General features: G+C 38.7%; 1 protein-coding gene across 8 annotated transcripts in view; it reads right to left on the bottom strand.

The window, feature by feature from the left end:
- Window positions 1-11,068: 11,068 nt before the first annotated feature.
- The window catches only part of chl1a (cell adhesion molecule L1-like a), a 46,594-nt gene continuing 33,816 nt past the window's right edge, over window positions 11,069-23,846 (bottom strand). For 3 of the 8 annotated variants that reach the window (XM_072367504.1, XM_072367502.1, XM_072367503.1), the window contains exons 22-28: window positions 23,445-23,567; window positions 21,556-21,738; window positions 18,900-18,938; window positions 18,403-18,465; window positions 16,918-17,094; window positions 15,854-15,926; window positions 11,069-12,142 (exon numbers count right to left, since the gene is read on the bottom strand). In XM_072367504.1, the coding sequence (XP_072223605.1) occupies window positions 11,935-12,142; window positions 15,854-15,926; window positions 16,918-17,094; window positions 18,403-18,465; window positions 18,900-18,938; window positions 21,556-21,738; window positions 23,445-23,567 (866 nt within the window). In that variant the 3' untranslated portion in view covers window positions 11,069-11,934. The remainder of the gene's footprint in view (window positions 12,143-15,853; window positions 15,927-16,917; window positions 17,095-18,402; window positions 18,466-18,899; window positions 18,939-21,555; window positions 21,739-23,444; window positions 23,568-23,846) is intronic. The other 5 variants (XM_072367506.1, XM_072367507.1, XM_072367505.1 and 2 more) reach the window with 5 other exon arrangements.

The raw sequence follows: 23,846 nt of genomic DNA, 5'->3' as shown, positions 1-23,846 counted from the left end.
TATGGAAGGCAGCTGGTAATTCATAACATTTCATTGGATGCTGCACAGCAGTCGTGCCTCATGGTTACTGCTGTTCAGTTTTTAAGAGTAATAAAATGAACTCCTTATGTAGAAGTATTGTCTCTGAAGAGCCCTCCTAAAAGATAGTTTTCTATAACAAATAAATCTTAAAATAGTGCATGCTTGCCCAATTGAACAAACATAAATGCTGCCCACCACACCTCCTGGCTTTCTGGAAAATAGAGCTTATTTTACTATCTCTGCATGGTGCCAGAGAACTGCGAAACCACAGTGGACCTGCCTCTCTCATAGAATACACAGCAGCTTATAGGAGAAAATTGGCCATTGGTCTTAGTGAAAAAAGCTGCATTAAAGTACAATAAGCTAAAAAAAAATAAAGCCCTAGAATATAATGAGGACATGACCCTGCTGACATCTTAGTAGCTTCATAAATGTCAAGTTAGTGCCGTTTCCTGAAAATCTTAAGGATGCATGAACATCCCAGATCCTTGCAGGAATCATCAGAAATGAATGATTACACCACCTCTGTGTAACAGTGGAGCCCTTTACAAGAAGAGCTTAAAGGGGAAAAGGGTCAATGTAACTGTATGGATCCATTATGATAATTCCCTCATTTTAACGCCAGAGTCTCTCTATTATGTCTGCTCAACAAATTCATTAAATGTTTTGACATATTTTACATCGGCATCCTTCTTTTTCCTAAATTCAACAAATGAGGAGAGAAAAAAAATGACTGAACGATTGGACAAAGATACTGTCTGAACGAGCAGATATTCCTTCATACACAACAAATTATATAAGTTAGAAATTTGACAGTATACCTTCTGTGGAGCTAAATTAGGCTCCATCACAGCTGAGTAAGTATAATGGGAAAGGACAGTGAGAGGCTTTCTTGTAATCGTGCATGTCAGGAGAGATTTCTCTCAGGCGGAAAATGTGGAGTTAAGAAGAGGAGTGAAGTGCGGATAAACGAAGTAGGCAGAGCTTGATGGATTCCAGAGGAGGATGACTGACCACTAATTGAAGAAGAGTTGCCCCTGTTGTGTCTTTCTGCCTGTCGCAGAGAAAATGGAGGGCAATTCTGGTTTCTCGAAGTCATACAGGAGATATAAAGCGTGATGGAGTATAATGGGAGCAAATGAGATGAGGTGATTTAGACTGAAAGATGCAGAGGACACGTCTCCTTAGGGGAGCTTACAATCACTGGAGTGTGAAAAGTTATAAGAACTTAGGCATTATGAGCCCACACAAGTCAGACTCTATGTCCCTAACTTCTTATCATCAACAGTAGAGATGTCAAATCCAACACTGCAGGTAAAGTTTGACATGGAGGCCTGTTCCACCCTGCTCATGCTCTGTGAACATTGGAGGGTGAGTCCTGAGGATGTCGCTGAATCTCTGTGTGTGTGTTTATGTATAGAAAATGGTAAAGTCAAACTGAGTTTACCATAGTATCCAAAAATTTTCTCAGTGGGTTAAAAACGAGAAGATCCTGATTCACATACGACAAAACTCAACATAAACACGGTGAGAAAAATTAGGGTAAAGAGCAAAAGAGTTCAAAAACAGGTGGCAGGAAGTCTGGATGTGGCGGCAGCATGGTGAATAAGGAAACTTATTAAAACTTAAGGAAGTATGTGACAATGTGAACTTTCTCTATATGAATCAGTAAGATGTGGCATAATTTGTCTGGGCCATTCTGAGCTTTTGCAATTATGAAACATTTTCTCTGTTGAATGTATAGTGTTGTATAAATGTAGGCAGGGAACTCCATTGTCTGGCCCCTGCTGTAGCCTTTTTCCCCCCCAAATTGAATAATGCTGTTGTAATGGGTGCATGGTGGTGGTGGTTAGTACTGTCACCTCACAGCAATCGGGCTCCTGATTTAAATCCCGGCTGTGGCCTTTCTGTGTAGAGTTTGCATGTTCTCCCTGTGCAGATGTGGGTTCTCTCTGGGTTTTCCTGCTTTCTCCCACCGTCCAAACACATGCACATATTTTACTTTGCATAACAACAATAACAATAAATTAAAGGACACCATGGGTGGAACAGAATAAATCACCAAAAAAGCAAATTCACAAGTCCAGAGTTACTAGTTACTACTAATTACTAGTTCATCGGTCCTTAGGAGGAGCAGGAAAACCCTCTCAACCATGACATACGCCTTGCTAGGAGTTGGGTATGTCTTCAGAGATCTCTGTTCACTCCAGTCCATTCAAAAATCCGTTATAAACTCAACCACTATCTGAAATGGAGCAATGTTTCAGTGTTGGGTGCTTGTAACAGTCCCAAAACATAAAAAAGAACCAGAGCCATATTGGACTAACAATTATCAAACCACACAAATTGATCAGGTTGCATTACTACTATGCAGTATTTCTTATATCCTCTCAACTCACTGATGTTTTTTACTAGTTTGCTAAGTTGCAACTAAACAGTAATTCTCATCACACTAAAGGTGCAGTATAACAATGGATGTAGTAGAACAAGTGCTTGCTCAGGAAAAAGGAATTGTTGATTTTCTCTATTTAAAATGCTCTGAGATAACATTTTGTTTTTGTTAACTAGGGCTATATGAATAGAACAGTCTGAAAGGACTTCACAAGGAGGAGGGAATCCTGCCAGTATAGAAGACCTATCTGGTCCCTATGGTGTATATATCAGTATAGTGTTTTTAAGCTTTGAGAATTTCTTGTCTCAACCATTCTATATATTTCCAAGCTTAGATTTAGAATTTCATTTGAGGGTCTATTAAATTTACAGTCAAGTATGAACAGTTTTTACTGCTTTTACTCTACTTTTGCTCTCTGAATCAGTGGAGACATCAGATGGTGTCTTTGCTTTAACTCTAAGTCAGCTGTTGCCTATTGTTGCCTGAAAATTTGAGCATTGTTAGTCATTTGATTCCAAAGCTCAGATAAAGATAGAAGTTTGATTGGGTAGTAATATTCATGACATCATAACACTGTCTGCTGCTGCCAGTATTAACCTGAGCTTGTATCAGACAAATGTGTTCATGTCTTAAAGGGAAATTAAATCACTGAAAAAAAGAAGCCAAAAAAATAAATGTGCATGTGTTTAAACGTTCAGCACTGATGTTACACAGCATGCAGAAGGATCAGCTTTTCATGGTGTGGAGCAGGAGACAGCCATTACAGTAATAAGTGCAGGCTTTCATGATGGCGTTCCACCAGAATGTAAGAGTCGATTGTGTGATACTATTTGGCCAAATTATGCTTTTTGCACGAGTTTTAGTTAGCATTTTTATTGATTATCCTCTTGCCTCCAATGAAATTGACAAGCGATAACTCAATGGCAGGGGAAACAAAAAAATCCCACAAGCACGCAGTTATGACTTGTCTGCTTTGCTAAAGTTCATTGACAGGTATCAGATAAGTTGATGTATTAGCTTAGCTTTATGACCATGCTTACCTGAATTTGAAACCAGCAACATGTTCAAAATACTTGTATCACAAGTGGTTTGAGATGCTCTAAAGTTCTGAACTTCTCTAATAGTATCTTTATTCATAATGCTTCAAATACTTTCAAAGTGTGACTGATTTGGACTGCAGGCAGGTGCGTTTAGTGGACTGACTGCCTTAATTTGGAGTAATCATATTAAGGGTGTCTGAGATTCAGGCGATGGAGCTCTTTTCCACCAGTCAGAATTGATGGTTCTATTCCTGGCCCTGCACATAATGAGGTGTCCTTGAGCAAGACACTGAAACACAACGTTGTCCTCCATATTGTTGCTGGTTTAAGACTGAGGAGACTAGAGGAGAAAAAGAACAGCATGTATGGAGTGTAGACACTGCATATGATAGAAGCTCTGAGTGTCTAGGAGGTGAATGAGAAACACCTTGTAAAAAGCTTTGTAGAAAAAAAACCCCACAAAGGATGATTCACCATTTAACCACAGACAGTGATTTAGCGTCGACTTGGTGAAATAGGCAAGACCTTCGATGAAAAAAGAATTAAAGCAAATCCTTTTGAGCTGTATGAAAAAGGCTATGACAAGTTTCCTTTCACTTCACATTTTTGTTAGTCAAACCTCAACACAATTGTGCACTTGACCTCATCTTACAAAAGCACCACAAAAGAGTGCAGCATCGTTTCTGGACTTTGTTTGTATTTGCTTTTCAACTTGCAATTTATGGATGCTGTGATGAACTGTCGATGACAGAAGTTTTCAGTAGTTTTCCTTTGACATTCAAATAATAATTTACACAACAGAATTGTGCCTCTTAAATGCACCTAAGGGCCTAAAGTATCAAGACTCCATATTGGTTTTCTGCCATGTGCCTAATTTACACAGTTTTCTATGGATTCTTAGATATTTGGCATTACATTATGCAGTGTAGATGATACAGAAAAAATTGTTGAACTATTCGTGCAGCCTGTCACAGAATGGCAAACTTTATATTATGTCTTTTCTTGCTGTGTCCTAATGTATTTCAAATGTTTTGCTGTGCTCAAACTCATAATGACTTTTAACATTTCTTACTCTCAGTTTTATGTCCTGTCTTTGATTTGTTTACAGCTGAATAGATAGTTTAATGATATACAAATCATGGATCAAAGTTTTTTTTATCAATATTCTAAACAATTTCCCCTCTTCTTTGGATAAGGTGAAAAAAAGTGTTTTGTTTATCGTCAAGTCACTATCAACTGGCTTAGTGTTAACTGTTCAATGCCATTACAGTGAGGTCTTCAAAATCTTAAGAGGCCATCAACTAAAATAATAAGCTGTTTCAACAACATGCACAATGAGGTATTCAATATACTGTCACAGTAACAGATTAGCATGTCAATTTGCTTCCAGTCTTCAAAAAAGCAAATCTTATATAATTTGAGCTAGCCTGAGGGAAGATGCTTTAAAACAGAAAAATGGAGGGTTGAGAAGTGTTTCCTTATGAAACCTTGTATGTATGTCCTTTTTGTTGTTGATTGTGAGCTGAAGGCATTTAGCATACATATGGCTGACAGATGCAGCCAGCAAATATTTTTTTATGAGCTGAACTAGAGCATGCACAGTATTTCAAATAATAATAACAATGAGCCAGGATTTGAGATAGCTTTTGTCAGCATTATCTGAATTTATTTTGGTAAAATCTTCATGGCTGGTTGCTGCACAAATACAATTGAATCTGTGTGATATGAACATAACATACCACTATAATATGTAAAAGATCAACACATTATCTCTTCATCATGCCAAACTTGGATTTTAAAAACATTGTTCCAGATTACCATTTCGACAAATTGGCATTTTGAACGCATTATGTCTGCTTGTGGCTACAGCTGCATTTGTCCACAGACAGAATTTGCCACACAAACCTGTGTGAAGAAATTTTTAGAATCTGTATGTCATGCTACTGTGTATTACTGTGTATTAGCTATTATCTATGTGTAGTAGACAGCAACTATATTCATGTTTCCCTGGTTGGAGGGAAAATGAACAACACTCAGCTGTGACACACATGTTTACACTGTTTGTGCCCATTAGCCTGATTTCCGTAGCCAATGTGAAGCACCTTGCAAAGTATTTATAATATGAAGTATGCACCAACATGTGTGGGTGGGGGTGGATTGGTGTGGAACTGCAAACTGGTGTGAATGAAATGGAAAAGAAACCAGATTTGTTCTATCATTATATTTCCATCTGGAAAGTTGCATTTGACAAACTGTCACTGCTTCCATCAAAAGGATTATTATGATAAATCAACACAGCGGTTTATTCAGATGAACACTAATGTCCTCACAAATCATAACTCCTTTATTTTACTTTATCTACTGACTGCACAAGAGTCCATGCTGACCCACTTACATCCCTGCATGATAATTCCTCATTTATAAAGTTAAAGCGGAGTATGGTTTTTCATCAGTTTCTGAACATGTTTCAAGCTTTCCTGGGCTCTTTGGTGGTCCAGTTCCGTGTTAAATTATTTGACATGTACACTAGGATCAAAAGCCCTGATGTATCCTATGCAACCCGTATGTGTTATGCAAATTGAGGTGTTTTAATGAAGGTTTCATGAATAATTCAGGAGTGATGTTCCACAGCAGACACACCACAGAGTGGATTCACAGAAAAAGATTTACTTTTGAAAAACAAGAACCAATGTTGAAGTGTCTCTCCTTTCTCTTTGATATCCAGAACTGCTCATCACTTACTAATTAAAAGACATCAGCAAACCGAAACAGCGCTTTTAATTAGCTTGTAAGGAACAGGAGGTGCACTCATTGTGTTCAATCAACTAATCTTATGCTTCTGGCAGCCTTTTGAACTTTGATAAAAAAAAATACAAAAAACAAACACAAAGATTGGGTTTCAAGCTTGATTTGTCTTTTTAGGAGGCTGTTGTTTGTGCAACACTTGAGTTTGATTAAGGCATGGAAAGGAAAAAGCAACTGTAGATCAATTGACTCATTCTGTACAAGCTTGTCAATACACTAAAAATAACATTAAAATATCACTGCAGGTGGAATGATCATGAGCAAATAAAAACTGCAGATTTAGATGTGACTACAGTTAAGTGACCACAGTGACATGATTCAGTCAAGAGTTTGAGCAGACTTTTGTGTTTTTATTGTGGCTTGTGCCAAGATGTTGCTTTGACAGCCCTTAGCTAAGAAGGAAGGTGAGAATTATTTTCCACCCACACAGCACTTACAAGTGCCTCATCTAAACTTCCAGCAGTAGCCTAGATGAAATCATTTTCTGGATCAAACTCAGAAAGTGTTGACCTTAAAAGGGCCCAGATGACGTTCTTTCATGAAACACACACCTGAGTAGTTTGAAATCATCATTCATCAAGCTATATAGTGTTTCTCTAAGTGTCAGTATGTAAACCAGAGCATGCAAGCTTAATTTCCATGATCTGCACCGGTTGCCACTCACTTACAAGAACCGCAATCTAATTTAGAACTATACATATGAGTGCACACTTTGTTCTGTGCTCATGTCTCTACCAAAGTGCCCCTCTGGTCAGTGACATAGCCATGCTGACTTTGTAATCATATTACCAATGCATGTCTCATTAGTTTCTGCCACGGCTGAGTGTCCCTTCTTCTTCCTGCTCACACACTGAAAAAGACACACACGCACACAAACATCCACTCAATTGCTGGCTGGCATTTCAGTGTAACTGGGCTTGCATCTAAAGCAGTTTACTGGGGAAATAATAGCCTTCTAAAAGGATTCTCTGTATGCAGAATCATTCGCTTCCATTTGATCTCTGGTGAGACAAATTGAATTTTAGCAGAAGGTGAGTATTGCACCATGTTGAGATGACAAAAAAATTAGCAAAGACAGTGAGGGAACACTTAAATTAGATGACAGTTCTTCCAGTTGCTACTGTGCTGAAACTGATTTCACCCAAGACAATTTGACTCAATGGGGCTGCACAGTGGTGTGGTGGTTAGCACTCACAGCAAGAAGGTTTCTGGTTCGGATCCCAGCTGGGGTTTTTCTTTATGGAGCTTGCATGTTCTTCCTGTGTTTGCGTGGGTTCTCTCCAGGTACTTCAGCTTACTCCCACCATCCAAAAATATGCACGTTTGGTTAATAGCAGATTCTAAATTGACCCTAGAAGTGAATGGGTGTGGTTGTTTGCCTTGTTTGTCTCTGTGTGGCCCTGTGATGAACTGGTGACCCTGCCTCTCGCCCAATGGCAATGGGCGAGAGGCAGGGTCCCCCCCCCCCCCCCCCCCCCCCCCCCACACACACACACACACACACACCCACACACTCCAGGTGTAGAAAATGGATGGAAATTGAATCACACCTTTTTTTATTTTTATTTTTAAAGATGGAGTCTATTGAAGAAACTGGTTCGAAAGTTTTATTGAAAAAAATTAATTTTAGACTGTTCCCACGACAATATTCTAAAAGTAATCTACAGACATTAATGCTTTACACCACCCACTTGCAATACTCAATTTTGCTTGCAATTGTGCTTAGAATTACAATGTATTTCATTTCATACATTGCCTAGAAAATAACATATAGTGTTGGAGTCATAAACTACAACATGTTTCACTGCACAGTAGACTGTCTGATAATCTTCAATACTCAAAATCTAAGTCCTCTTTTTCTCACCAAACCTATACATCTTTTTCTTATAGGGTGCTCACAGACTGGCCATGAGCGTTTGTGTTTTGCACTAAAAATCTTTAAAAAGAAGAAGCTATGATGTTGGTTTTACTTCTATTGATTTCTCTCTGAAGTTATGGTTTACCTTGCTTACTTCAAAAGATGGCAAAAGGAGTCTTCCTTAAGAGCATCATAAGACACACCTGTCACTATTACCCTGTCCATGAACCCGAGAATGTTCAATATTGATGGGAGCTTCATGGTCGTCCTGTTACTGTCCTGCTCTCTGGGTACTTGTAGCGTAAACACAGCATGTAGCACCCTGAGAAAACTCTAAACCTTCTTGCTCTTTTTGATGGTGTCCTGTCCTTGTGGCTTTGGTTGTTTTAAAAATTGATATAAGTCTGACTACAACTCACAGCGTATGAGCATGCTATTGATTTCCACCCACCAGGCAATTTCCAGAGCACTTGGCCTAAAAATCAACACCGATCAAATCAACTGAAAGGGATTGATCTACTTGGAGCTCAGATCTAAGCTGTGTAATAGGATGCACCATCTACCATGATAACATGAGCCCAAACAATGCAACAAGCAGGGCTGTTCCATTTGACAAGGATTTAGGTGCGATTGATATCCTTCTGATCATTTGAAAATATTACTATTGTAACCTCTGAAGGGTCACCTGCAAGTCCTAAAAATAGATTTACTACAGAATAAAAGCTGCTTGTTTGACACTCAGAGCGGCTTTGACTCAAGTAATCATTTGTTGGTGTTTAGAAGTTTTGACGTTGCACAGAGAATGCAATTTTAAAACGGATGAGGGCGTAATCCCTGACAATACAGGGATTATCTCTTTAAATGACCTTTATCTTGCCATGAGGCATGGAGTGCTTTTCAACTAATCCATCCCAAGTCTGGTTTGATTATAACTAGATCACCAGGGTATATCCAGGATACAGCTGCAAGGAATCTGTGCTTTTAAAATGACAGAAAATTGGCTCAAATAGGTTTTATAGATATGCAACAAATCTAGTGGTCCACCAGGCTTGTAATATGCTTTGACTGTGACCTAGATCAGGCTGTAACTGTGGGCATGTGCTGCATTTGAATGTATTATATGATTAAAAAATTAGAGTTTAGTTTACATGTTTCTTTTTGGTTTATTTTAGAAATTTGGAGCAATTTTTTAAAAGCTCCAAGCTGTTTAATTGTGATAGTGAAGTTAACCAGAGAGGGGGTTGCTATAATAAAGAGACTTAATACCACCTTTTGTAACTACTTTGCCTTTAAATATTAATTGTTCAGATGGCACGCAGACTTGAAACTTGGAAGATGGCTCCTCTCGAGTTCCCACCACATTCCACAAAGGTCTACTCTTGGACCACGTAACTTTGGATATGAGGTAAAATATCTGAAGAGAGGTGCTTAAACCCTATTTATATTATAAAAACGAAAGGTACATATAAGCTGTAGGTGTCACCAGTTCTACTTCCGTTGAATGTTTGATTGCCCTTCTTCCTGTCTTTGTCCTGATTCCTGACCTTATGATCATTGTGCTCATTTGTTTCTTGTCAGTTGACCACTCATTTTCAAATTGAACAAATGGGTTTAAAATCATGGAAACAAAACTTTTGCACAGCATCAGAACTGTAGAGACAGTGTTGTAGCAGACTAGGAACATGAGATTAGATAAATAGCTGTGATGAGCCTAACTTGTGCAAGGCCGGTTGGAAACATGCTTGAACAAGGGTGGATGCAGATATTTCCCCTAAGGCAGTTTGTCAGGTTCTCAGGTTAATTTCAAATAGTCAATTACCGGATTTGTCAACATCTGTCATCTTTGTTATTTAGAATATTTGCCTCACTCAGGCTGCAATATCCCCCCTCTGCCAGAACATGAATGGAAGATCAAGTACAGTTTTGATTCAAATAATTGGATCAATGGGACTGGTTCAGTCATATGAAAAAGAATGACCAAGTTGGCTTTCATTGCTAAACTTCCATCCACATGACCATCTCTGTTTGTCTATCTTTATTGCTGACCACTGCTTTTTTACATTGTTCACATTGCCTTTATTATCCTCAGAGGAAATGGTATGAAATGCAGTTTGGTTGTCAAAGGTACGTGTGGTTTGCATTTCTAAAGGCAAAGTACTCTCATCCTCAAATACTGACTAGATTATGCAGTGGTTTCCACAAGAGTCATCCTCTCTTTGAAGGTGGTCATTGCATCTTAAAGGGGATCCTTTAATCGTAAATATTAAAAAGAAATCAGCATCTCAGCAGTAAAATATCAAGCACTTTGTAGTTGGAATCATTGATGTCCTGTTTACTTATATCAGTTAAATAATCCTGTTGAATTGGTCCAATCTCAGCTTCATTTAAGTTATATTCTTGATTAATATTTTAGCACTATGAATTATGCAAGCTTTGCATCATGTATCACATTTATGTAGGTCTATTATCAGTTATCAGTTCAAGATAACTAAAAGTTCAATTACCTGATGGTTAAATCACAAGTTGTATTACATCATCTAACCTAAAATCACAGCTCCAACCAGCTACCCTTGAGGCGTGCACAAGCGTTTCCCTCCAAACCATTGCAACCATTTGTCTAGATGTATCCTGGTATTCCTTTTCATGTTTAGATTAAAATCATTCACCAACCAATAAACCACTGACCTACCAGTTTGTAACAAATAAATTGGTGAACGCATTCCTGAATCCTGTGTTATATGTGCACACCACATAAGATGTTCTATGAGCCAGGCCTGTCAGCTGCTCCTTAGTTTTTTTTAATTGATATGAAAAAATGTGAAGTGACCTATCCTGCACAATTGTTACCTAAATAAATCCTAAAACTTTGTAAGTAGGAGTATCAGTGTGACAAACTGCTGTACTGTCCCTCCTGAACAGGTGAGAACCAAAAGTGAAAGCTTTATTCACCTATTAGTTTGGAAAAATTCTCTGAGTCAACATATTCACGGTTGCACTCCAGAGATAAATACAGGAATATACTTGACTTCCTCCCTCGTGCTGACAAACTGATATCCCAGCTGAAATTTCATAACAGTCTTGCAACATTTACATCAAGATTTTGTTTTGTCTTCTCATTGCCCGTACATTGTTGTAGTTGTCGTTTGATTGCTATAAAAACACAAAGAACATGTTTTATACATCCATATAAAACAACAAGATTAATTCATAATAAAAAATGGCAAATCATCAATGCTCACACATTTCCATATAAACAAAAACATTTGAAAATGTACAGTATGAGATAGGGGAAGTATGAACTACTTGATACATATATTCATCTTGATATTGGTAATCTGTGAAGGGTGTATCTGTTATAAATAAATACTACACTCTGCACTGTAGATCATCAGTGAATTAGCATACATCGACATGTATGTGGTATGTGTTATTTTCATATGCTGTTAAAAAAAATACGCATATATTACCATTTTAGCATTTTTTTACTTTATGAAAAATAATTTTTGATCATTAGTTGTTACTGTATGAAGTGAATGTAGATTGTTGGTGATTATGTCTGATAGGTTCAAAAAACATTTTGCTTTCATTAATAAAACCCTGAAACTCTAACAAGATATAGATTTTTCTTTTACTGGACTTACAATAATTTACACGTTCGTCACATGTATGTTTACAACAGATGTCCCTAATGGGCCCAAGGCAAAACTCCTGCTAGCTGCAAAATCTTCCTCAATTTCAAACTCTGTTTCATGTTGGAAAAGCAGAATTTAAAATGTATTTTAAGAGGATAAGAAGATTGTTTCAGTCTTAGTCTGGCTTTATGCAGTTACAGTGTTGGTTTGGCTGGGTTCGCTAACAGAGCCCCTGTGCTTAAGTTCAGAATATTCTCCAATAAATGAACCATCCTCATTGAATTCTCTTGGTCCGTCTGCGTAGTCAACCAGGCTGTCTCTGCTGACATTGTCCTCGACTGCGTCATCTCTGGAACACAAGCTACTGCCCTTCAGTGGCTTTTCATCGCTGTCACTGCCATTAATGACAGAAGGATAACTGAGGTCAGTGATGCAGTGCATAAACAAATCGCATACAAACATATATACTTTATTCAGTATAATCAAAAGCTACACAGATAGACCAGCTAATGCAGACTGTACAGTACATATAGAATATCAAATGCTTGACTACACTAATAGACACGCAGGCTCCCACTCACAAAGCAGCTTCTTATATTTTCAATGCATCACTACAGGCAGTTGGCAGGGGTGGATACAGCGGCTGCACAGCAGGAAAGGGAGCACAAGGGAGGCGGGGAGGCCTTTCTACAATCACTTCACTAATTGCTAATTGCCAAGGCTCCAGGACCAAAGGCAATTTCAAATCTCTTTAGAGCCAGCGATGAAAATTGCCAGAGTGCAGAGAGTAAGACAGACAACTAGGGGACGTGTGTGTGCGTGTGTGTTGGGGTGGGGTGGATTCGGTTTGAAGGCTGAAATTGGGAGAAGGAAGGTTGGAGAAGAAGTGGGATGTATGCAATCCCAGACAAACAGCCTGTCATTCCTGGTATTCCCAGGGGCCCACACACAGGCCGAGGAGATTAGATGCCAATTTCATGCTGGGCAACTGGCCAACTCGCAGGTGTCTCTCTACAAGACGTGAGGTCACCTCGAAGCACTGAAATTTTTTTATCCCTGTCCTTTTTTTCTTATTCTCTTAACTATGAATTTTGCCAACACCTCTTTCCCCCTTTTGTTTTGTATTCACAACACAAAGCACAAACGCTCACAAACATCCAGGTGGCTCATAAGTACATGATAGTGTCATTTGAGGTATATTGTAGTTGACGTCTGTGTCAACTACAAGCACAACATTTTTGAGCAAGATATTAGCGGAGAGCCATTGCACAAAGTAAGATTACAAATTGGGTCTGCGTCACATGCATTTTTAATAACTAATCTTATCTATCCCATTTCATGAGACAGTTTGAGATGCAAGCCACATAAGGTCTGCATTTCAGCTCTTATCAAACCTTCTTTTTTCTGATGACTCTAGAGCACGGAAGATAAGTGGCTGTTATCTAAGAGCAGTGGAATGCCACAGCCGCCGCCCGCCCACAGTGACTTTGAATAAAGTGATAAAATGGGGCTGAGACTGAGCCCCAGCCCACTTGAGACCTTGGTCGGTATTTAACTCAGTTTCACCTGTTTCTGTGAAAAGACTTTTCTTCAGTTTCGCAAAGATTTAAGGGGTGGTGATGGGGCACATCACCAGACACAAAGTGATTGCATTTGTCTTGCCATAGACCCAAGCTGACTTGGCTTGGGGTCAAGATAGACACCTCAGGTGCAAGCTGGCTGTTTCTCCACCTTGTATCTAAAGTTGTATTTATTCTTGTTATGAGGAGTCGAGAGGAAAACTTTCCCACATTCGTTGCTTTATCCCAAATTGCAAATAAAATATGAGAAGATGAGGTGTTAAGAAGAGGAAAAAGGAGGCAAGGATATAAAAAAAACCCACATACACTAGCCAAGAAAACACTGATCGCTAACAACCTGCTCCAGCTATGAGACCTGCTGTTCTAGCAGTGGACAGAGGGGAAAACTGTAGATTGCTGTCTCTGAAGAGAAATCATCTGAAGCGTAATTACCATTTGTCAGCTCCCCAGACACATGGCATACCAGTGGGTGGTCTATAGCCTTCAGAGATTCAAAGGGCACAAGAGAGCCCTGAATCCAGCTCTAAAGCCAGAAAAACAACATCATAGTAAGGCTAAGGGCACTCTGGGGGGACAGTACTGTGAACATCCTCATGAAGCCAGTTATGAGAAGCATTCTAAGCAGATAGCTGGAGTAAAAAAAACTGCACTGGCTCACAAACACACTCCATGACTTCTCCTGCCTGATGAGATTCTGTCCTTTGTATAGAGCTAAATGCAATATGACATTATCAGTGGTTTCCTCTTCTCATCACTGCATCTTGTTCTTTCTTAAAACATGCAAATTCCTTTAGGAATTCAGTAAATTTTTTACTGCAGTTTTATCTGCATATTCAGATAAAAAAATGCAGTATTAGTATTTCATTTGTACTTTTGCTTGTCATTTCACTATGCGAAAAGATGACACCGAGCCCTGCACTGTTACCTAACCATAACCATTTTAATGGAAAAAATTACAAGCCAAAAGCTTGAAATGCATTTTGATGAAACATTTAGAGTGCCTGAAGTGGTGCAATATTTATATGTACTGCCATGAGATCATGCAAATAAATTTCAAGGTAAATCTTCAGCTGTCAGGTATCTCAGCATCACCAGGGATGAAAATAATCCCAGCTGTGAAACTTCAACTCAAACATGGGCTAAACATGGTGTTTAAACTTCTCTAAATGGAAGAAACCCCCAAGACTAGCTGGACTGACTGCTTAGCTCCTAATATAGTCAATACAACTGAACTGCAACTTTTTACATAATAGTATTTATTAAGTACTAATTGGACTGTATTGAATTTGATTGAACTATACTGGGTTAAATTGAACTGTAATGAATTGGTTTGAACTCAATCAGATTGAAATGGTTTGAATTTAACTGAACTTAATTAACTTGTTTACTTCCCTTCAAATAGCCTTTGTTGTCAAGTGGCACCTATAAATAAATTAACTATTGAAGAGATGTTGAAATATTATAAACAAAATGTAGGATCATATGGGAATCAGTAATGGAATTATCACATTACTTATGTTTTCTAACTTGCACTAGAAATATAATAGTATGCTCTTTCTGTCAATATAAAGAATTATGTGAAGGGAAATAAATCTTAATCGATATAAGCTTGATTGAAAGGGGAACAAAAATGTTCAGAGGTTCATTGGTAATACAGTAGTATGTTATGCTGAACTCAGTAAAAATATGTAGGAAATTATGTGCTAACAATTGTAGTGTTTTACTGAAACTCAAAGCAGTCATCTTTTTTACAAAGTCTAATTACACCTGCATCTGTCACTTACTCACTTCATCACTTATTCATTGAAAGCACAACTGCCAAATAATCAAATGTTTTTTCTTATGTTGCTGGGGGCTCCTGCGCTCTCCAGGAAATCTACAGTAAGAGGTGCTTGGTCAGTTTTCACCAGCATGGGGGCAAAATGAGACGTCTTTACACAAAAATAGGGATGACTTGACTTTATGATTAAAGCTACCCAGCTATTCAACCCACATATTTTATTTAAAACGATATTTGTACTATGGCTGACAGACACACACTTTACACTACACACACACATACTAACACCAAAAAGCCTACTGTTGCCTACAGGAACAAGGTTGCTCACACGCTCTGCAGTGCAGAAACATACACATACACATAAACTATCAGAATGTCATCACAGAGTAAAAACACATAATTCCAAACTAAAAGAGGACAGAGCTAAAGATGAGAGTTAGACACTACTCTTAATTCTATCATGTGATTACCTAGCCCATTAAATGATGAGAACACTGGCTTTCAGGTTGATCCTGGTAAAACTCATGAATGCCTGGTTTGCTTTTAAGATGGGAAGGAAGAGCATTACTGTGACATTTGACAAAAATGTGTTCTAACCAGAAAATATTTCATTTGTGTTTGTTAAGTTAATATTGCTCCAACATTATGTATGTTAAGGACATAAAAAGTATACAAACAGAAACTACATTTCATTATCAGACATGTGCATTGCAGCTGTCAGCTGCAGTACAGGCATATAGCTCACCTGTATTCATAGTAGGTGTCATCATTCATTTCTCGTGACTCTGATTCAGGGTGGAGATCCTCCTTCTCTTTCACTGCAGGAAGGGCAGGACAGGTGGTTCAGCGCCAGTGTTAAACAGCAGCACTTTCATACTTATTGTAAATGTAACTAGATATTACTCTGACAATTACATCAAAGCACACAATTAGCCCTTCTGTTTCTCCTATAACACTGATTTCCTTTTGAAAACAAACCAAGCCACAACTTAATATTCAAGCTAAGTACATAAATTATATTGAATCGTTTCCAATTATAAGGCTTTAAATGAAAAAAATCATAACAAAAAAAGCCTTTGAGAACAGCTAAACCTGACTGTGAAAACATTGCATTAAGTTTTTACATGGAGAGCCTCTCCTCTGTGTGTCTACACAAAGTGCTGTCAGGTCCTTGTGTAAATATGCTTTTCAAATACCAGTTGCTTTTGAGAGAGACAAAAGAGGGGTTTCATGAAAAGCACTGGATGGGAAAAAGGGGGATCCAAAGAAGCTGATGAAATATTCAGTACTTCATGTCAAAAGCTACTACAGGCAAAGAAGTCGAGTAGAGATGGTGGGGAGAAGATAGAACAGCAACATGAGAGGGAAAAAAAAAGAAAAAACTGAGTAAAGAGACTCTTTGCAGGTACAGACCATTATGAGACTGAAGCTGTCTCTTAATGCACAAAGGTACAATGGAAGCGCCTGAAAGATTTCCACTGGTGAGAGGTAGGGAGGAGTGAACAAAGCCATCTGATATTTGTCTGGCTGGACAAGGCATGCAATTAGTTGTGCCAAGCAGAACTAACAGGATATGCAGTAAAACTACTGTAGCTGCAAGCATGACATGGATGATCCTTGGCTTGGAACAGCTGAGATGCATAGTGTCCTACATGCTTCAGACTTGAGCAAATAATCTGGTGTCAATAGGTCAAAGATAACTTCATCACATTCCCAAGTCTGAAGTATATCTTGTCCATGCACTGCGCATTTTCTGAGCTGAAAAAAACCACCAAAAAGCGCACACATCCCTTCTCAAAGCTAACTGACCTTTTTCCATGGAGAACATGGCTTGTTGCTGTGGTGGCAGCGTACCTGCATACTTGCCACCTGTGTTTTTCCGCACAAGGCAGACAATGAGCGCCACAAGGGTGAGTAGTGCCACAGCACACATGGTCCCAATGAACCAGCGCTGAGTTGAAAAGTCGCTCACCTTACTCGCCATGCCTGAGAACAAAAAGAGAAACACAGAGTTTAACAATCAGCTTTACACACGGGTCCGTTTAAGTCTGACAGTCACCTCAAGTAATCTGTAAGTGAAAGCTGAAAAAGGTTTTTGCTGATCTCACTGAGGCTTGAGAGGATGTTTTCACAATGTGTTCAACTCACTTTCCCTTCAGCTGCATTACTTAGAAAACTCAAAAAAATATTCCAGAAAACTGGACAAATTGACATATGCACCACAGTGAAGAACTCACAGTTTATTGACAAAGTATTGATACTGTGGGATCTATAACACCAAACTATATGGACAGGGACACCTTCCTCTCCCCTCACCTTCAACTTGTGTGTGGATAACATCTTCAAAAATGCTAGCATTATCAAGTAGCTTCTTGACCATGAGGCGTACAGTGTACACAGTCCCAGGTTTGAGCCCATCAATAACGTGGAAACTTTGAGAAGTGTTTACATCCTCTGAGAAGTGCCATTTACCATCACCTACACAACCAAGCACAAGGAGTGCACAAGGAGGATGATATCAAAGAAGAAGAGCTTTTGCCAGTTATCATCTATATCTGTTGCACTATTTATAAATAGATCTTTAAATAGATCTTGGAATAATGATATAAATGATCATAGAATTTAAAATATACATTTTAGTTGTTAATAAAAAAAAAAACATTCTCAAGTGCCTAAATACGATGCCACCTAAAACTATAGCTAAATCAATATTTAGCAAGACGGGGACAGGAAAAGTAGCTTACGATTATTCATATAAGCCACAAAAAGCTGCGAGTCCCCCTGCTCCTCTGTGGCAGTCCAGCTGATTCTGGCAAAGGTATCACTCACATAAGAGCTTATGTTCAACAGGATGGGAACTGATAAAGAGAAGAAATAGGAGAAGGGGGAAAAGGAGGAAAGGAAACCACAGACAGTCACAGAGAAAAGGAAAGACATGGAAGGGAAAGAGGATTAGTAGAGGCAAATAGGATCCCCCGCAGTTTGAGAACAGTGCATCTTGCAGAAACCCTTCAAGACGAAAGTTCAGAAGGCAATTCCGGGCCCCAAACTTAATTGGGTGGAGCTGGATTTCGGCTCATAAAGGATAGACATATAGATTTTAGGAGGGAATGACATCTAGACTTCTCTCTGTATTAAGCTGGCATTTCCTCACAACTGCTCTACCAAGAGCAGATACGACAACAGATTGAGACTCCATGTCTCAAATCCTATAGTGACATGAATGTTCACATATGTAAAGATGAGATAACACAGGTATCACTTGCTGTGTACGTGTGAATGTGAGCTATATACCTAAAGGAGGATGAGTTGAATTGCCTGGGATAGAGCTGGGAACAGATAGAGAGGAGTAGAAGTCTGGAATGAGAGAGAAGCCTCAGTTGTTAGATTTCTGCTACAGTGCTGTCAGGTCTAATACTCAGTACAGTGCAACAAGCAAACTCTGTAGACTACAAAAAGGTGTTAAAGCAAGAGGGAAACCCATGTTAATGACAACAGGTGTTCAGGTAAAAATATATAACAGCAGACAGTCTACCCCTGAAGTTTATATCAAACAAAAAAAATCTAGATTGCAAATTCAAACCATAGCCATCACTGTTTCTCTCACAAAAACATTTTCTGTTTTTCCTGAACTGCTATTCAGGATTCACCAAGATTGCATTTGTTCAACCATAAAGGACAAACTTTTGCTGAGGCTACGACCAACTACACCAACACGCCTACAACTTTGTCTATCTCTACCGACACATCTATGCTGACTAGTTACATCAGCTGCAGGCGATGATACATACTGTTCTGAACAGGGGCCACAGCTGGAGACTGGGACAAATCTTCAGAGGGAAGAAAAGAAAATGAAATACAGCAGAAGATTACAGATATGTGGAAAGCCAGCTTCAAGGTTTATAGGCCAAGCAGATGCGCGCACACACACACACACATGTGCACGTGCACACACTGACTGACACACATTTGAAGGGATGCAGCTCATCCTTTCAAACCCAAGCATGCTTCTAGATTCATGCACGGGTAATCCGTAAGGTACACTGTGGATTTGGAGGCTGGTGGAGTGACCTCTAATAGAGCACCACTAGAGGACACTGTCCTGCAAAAACACCTTAGCTTTCCCTCATAAAGCAAATACTACATTCTTATTCTATTTCTAACCAGAATTTAAGGATGTGTTGAAACAAGGAATGATTTTTATCTAAAGGACAATAACAATACATTTTTTGTAGCATTATATCTAGGAAAGACATTGAATCCCAGACAGGTGGTCTCATAACAGTTTTCTGCATTTCAATGTCCAAGTAGCTCAGTCAAAGGCAACAACAATGGCCTGAACACAAGAACATTCTCTATCTTTGGACAATGAAAACCACCTTATTCTCAAATTTGTCACATCAACTCAAGGTCTGACCAGGTTTGGTCCTAAACCACAACGTGTAGTATAGACTTATTTGGCTGTGTACTCCATAATACATTCTGACACCTCTATTCCTTATTATAGTAATCTTTTAACTGTACAATTATGCACAAACATGTAAAATGACCCATTGGCAAGCTTAGCACCATCACTATTCTGGCTACAGCAGCAAAGAGGAGATCAGCGAATATTTGTGACGCTAAACCAGTAATTGCATTGCATAATCTGAGTTTTCTCAGTCCCCAAGTCCACAAATTACAAGTATTTTTCTTGTATAAAATGTCAAACAGTAGAATAGGATTTGTTATAGGTTAATGACTTATGGTAGTTTTGGATTAGATTGAGGAAACTTTTTCAGGCGTAAATACGTATTTTTCTGCTTGTCATTATGTTGGATAACTGCGCCACATCAGTGTACAGCATGTTCTGATGTGATTCCTAAATTATTCGCTGATTACAAAGAAGATGAGTCCTTGATTATTGTGGCTCTATTTTAAATGTTCAAGTTTAACATTGAATTCAATCCGAATTAAAAATGTGTTGGTGATAAACAACGGCTCAAACGTTGTACCAGGAAGAAAGCAATTTCATCTCTGGAGGAGCTGGTTATTTTCTGCCTTTCAAGGTATATGCTCCTTTGTGCTTTTTGTCTAGTGTGCAACCTGTTGTACCTCTGTTGCTCTGATTTCTAATGAGATCTGATAGTAAAAAAGAAACATTTTGCTCTTTGTTTTGCAATTGCTGTCATCAATTCTCTCTGCTTTTCCTATTCTTGTTTTTCATGTTTCAACCAGTGCTTCTGTATTCTCAAATTTGAGCCACTCACTTTTCAAATAAAGACATCAGGACACAAATAAACATCCTCTGGAATATACTTAGTTGTTTTAGTTCAGGCACGTTAGTCTCTTATTTGTCCAGATTTTTTTCTAAACTAGGCAAATATTCAGCCAAGCCATCCTACCATTAAAAGCTCCGTCACAAAGGTGAAATCTAAGAGCTGGCGCTCACTAATTCATATGCATTCATTTTGTATCAGTGTCACTGCATGCCTACCCGTTTATGTCCTTGAATTCATGGAAGCCCTGCTCTGTGCTACTGACAACCATAAATCTCTCTGCTCGCATTGTGACTAACATGCCCCGAGGACAGCTCTTTGAAACAGAACTATTTTATCTCCCCATCGAGGCTCTACTCAACCACATTTACAAATAATGCATCTAATGGCTCTCAGACTGGACATTCACAGATGCAGACAAGGCTTTGCATTTGTTGATGTACATAAAAGCTGAGTTAGATTTAGCATTCTAAAGGTCTACTGAAGTATTGCACAGATATTTTCCTCATAGATTTTACTATATTTGTGAAATTATGGCAGGGTTGTGCAGTGACATATTTATCTTTGACCATTTTTGCTGCTAAATTCGTTGAAAATCCATTCAAATACAACAACAAGAAAAAGTAAACTTGGCGATGATGGTATTTTCTCTCCTCTCCATTCCCAGAGACGCCAAGTAGAAAGTCCATTCATCTGAAGTTGTTGTAAATCATATGGTTTATGTTTCTTGTGTATTTTACAAGACACTTTGACGAAGTTAATGTGATTTTGAGTGTCTAAACAAGAATGACGAGAAAGCAGTAAATACATACAGCCCACTAACATACAAATGTTGTTCATAATCGCTAAAATTAAATTAGAATACAATTCAAGGGCAAAAACATGAAAATTTTTTCAAATTACCTGTAAAATACATAATAATATTTTAGCGACATCAAACATGTCGATTAATGATTAAACGTAACTGCCTCTCAGCTGACTCCACAGTGGTTCTGTGAACTGAACTGATCTGTTATTTTTTAGGAAAACTTTTGCAAATATGTGAAAGTTAATGTCTATTTATATTTAAAATGAAATCCACTCCCTTGCAAAAACAACTTATTTTAAAAAATTTTGCCATTTTAATATCACCAGTCTGCATTTGCTGGCCAATGCATGAGAACTAACAGAACTTATTACATTTGCTCACCTACTGCAGCCACAGTCCTGCTCTCCTGGGCCAGTGGGGGACCACACCCTACTTTAGTGCAGGCACTGAGGTGGAAGCGATAGAGGCTGTCCTCTTTCAATCCCCAGATTTGCCACTGGGTGATGTCAGCCCCTGTGATGTTCATCTCTTGAGAATCAATCACCTCCAGTGAAGTCTCATTTACTACAGACGAGAGAGAAAGATGTCAGGTCAGTTGAGTTCACAATGAGCTTAAAACGAATCAGCGCTGAAAAGGTCATCTCTGTTGGGTCATGTTGTATGTTAATGGAACACAACGATAATGGGGGTCAATAATGGAGAGGGAAGGAAGGGGTAGAGATGTCACGTCAGCTCATGCGGAAACTGTATATAGGAGGTGCAAGTCGTGACAGGTAAGTTGAAGAGGAATACATTATGAAGAAAGGCAAGAAGATGAAAGGGGGAATAGAGAGCTCAAGAGGGTGGGGGTGTAAACAAGTAGCAAAGGATATAAAGAGAAGGAGGAGAAGATAAGAAAAAAGAAAAGCTTCAGAAAATGGAAATGATGAGGCATCATGAATTTTCTGAAAGAACAATATAAACATAAGAGAAAAACAGGTAAGAAGAAAGAAGACAAAGAGGTAAGAGAAAACACAAAGAAGGAATAGAAATAAAAACAGTGGCAATTACAAGTACTGTAGTAGAGCATATCACCAACCATACATTATAAATCAAAGTACAGTATGTGTGCAGGCTGCTAAAAGCGGCACACTTAACCTGAAAGCTTGCTCAGTGATGTCACTACTGTGAAAATTTTGGAACTGCAGGGGAGAACTGAGGTGCCAAGTCTTTTGTGTAGCTTTATAAAACTGATATTTGTGTGCAGCACAAAACACTGCATATTTTACATTCCTAGTGACAGCAGCTTACTCATTTGGTAATCACACCGCAGTTTCCTGAACCAACTGGACATGCAGACTGCACATACTGCACAACATATATTTTATTCATGGAATTAACAATAAACAGAATCTGAAATACTCTTGAGGTGCATGGTGAATCAGTTCAACCAAAAAACATTCCAACACCCACAGATTGCACTGTGTGGGAATAGCTGTGTAAAGTCTGACATCTGATATGAGAAAAAAAGCAAAGAGGAGAGGGGTGACAGAGAGTATTGAAGAGCTGGCCAGACTCCGTGGGTGCAGGTGGAGGCGGCACAGGGCTGTCTCTGCCTTCCATTTTGCACAAAAGACTTCAGAAATGTCAGCCAGCAAGAGTGTAGGCTTTAAAAAAAAATAGACAGATCGTAATGAAAGCCCTAACTCACTTGTTCACCTTAAATGTTCTTAAACATAAAGGTGCTTTCTTGCATGAGGAAAAACTTTGGAGAGATAAATTCCAATGAAACCTACACAATAAGCAGAGCTAGTATTGGCTTTCATTTTCATTTTTGGGAGACAGACCTGCAGTCCATCTGCAATGTGATAAGAAACAATGAGATAAATGCTGAACTGCAATCTAAAGAAGCAAGCACAACGAGGCTGTTGCAGGCTGTAGTGGAGTGTTCAGTGTTGAACAGTGCCACCTTCTGTCTGGTATGACAAGACATAAAAGGAGAGAAAAGGGATGAAGAAAATAGGAATCAAATCTCCTACAGGTGTAAACATAACGTATAGTGTCACAAATCCACCTCTTCCAGATTTTGATCTTAAGTTTCTCTTAACCTACTTCCCCTTTACTTATACTACCCACCACCTTTCGCTTTGGCCACAATGGATCGCACTCAAGAGAAAGTACTGAACTAAATCAAAAAGAAATCTATGAGTGTAAAAGACTACACCGGTTCAAAGGTCTACAGAGTGCATATCAATAGACAGTTGGCCTTACAATATGATATGTGTACATACAGTGATGGAGATTCAGAAGATAACCAGAGAGGATGCCATTTTCCTCCAGCGGTGGTCCCCACACCAGCAAAATGGAGTCTTTCTGAGAGTTGGAGGCAGTCAGGATGGGCACTAACCCTGGAACTACGCAACAGACAGTAATATTAATGCATTTCCTGAAACAGATATACTGTAAATGCAACAGTAATAATAATAATGATGATGATGATAACAACAATAATAACAATAATGTCATAAAGTGCTCTACAGAAACAAATAAAACCAGATTTGAATGTAAAATCAGAATTAACTTAAAAACAACTAACTACTAAACTAACTAAAGCAGGAAAGGCATGTTAAATAAGGAAAAGGCTGTGCAAAAGTAGAAGAAAAATTGATAAGCTCAAATAAATCCTTTCAAAG

This window comes from Leuresthes tenuis, unplaced genomic scaffold (assembly GCF_036924035.1).
Source record: "Leuresthes tenuis unplaced genomic scaffold, fLeuTen1.0.hap1 SCAF_16, whole genome shotgun sequence".
Taxonomy (NCBI): Eukaryota; Metazoa; Chordata; class Actinopteri; order Atheriniformes; family Atherinopsidae; genus Leuresthes; species Leuresthes tenuis.
This window is presented reverse-complemented; position numbering and strand designations above follow the sequence as displayed.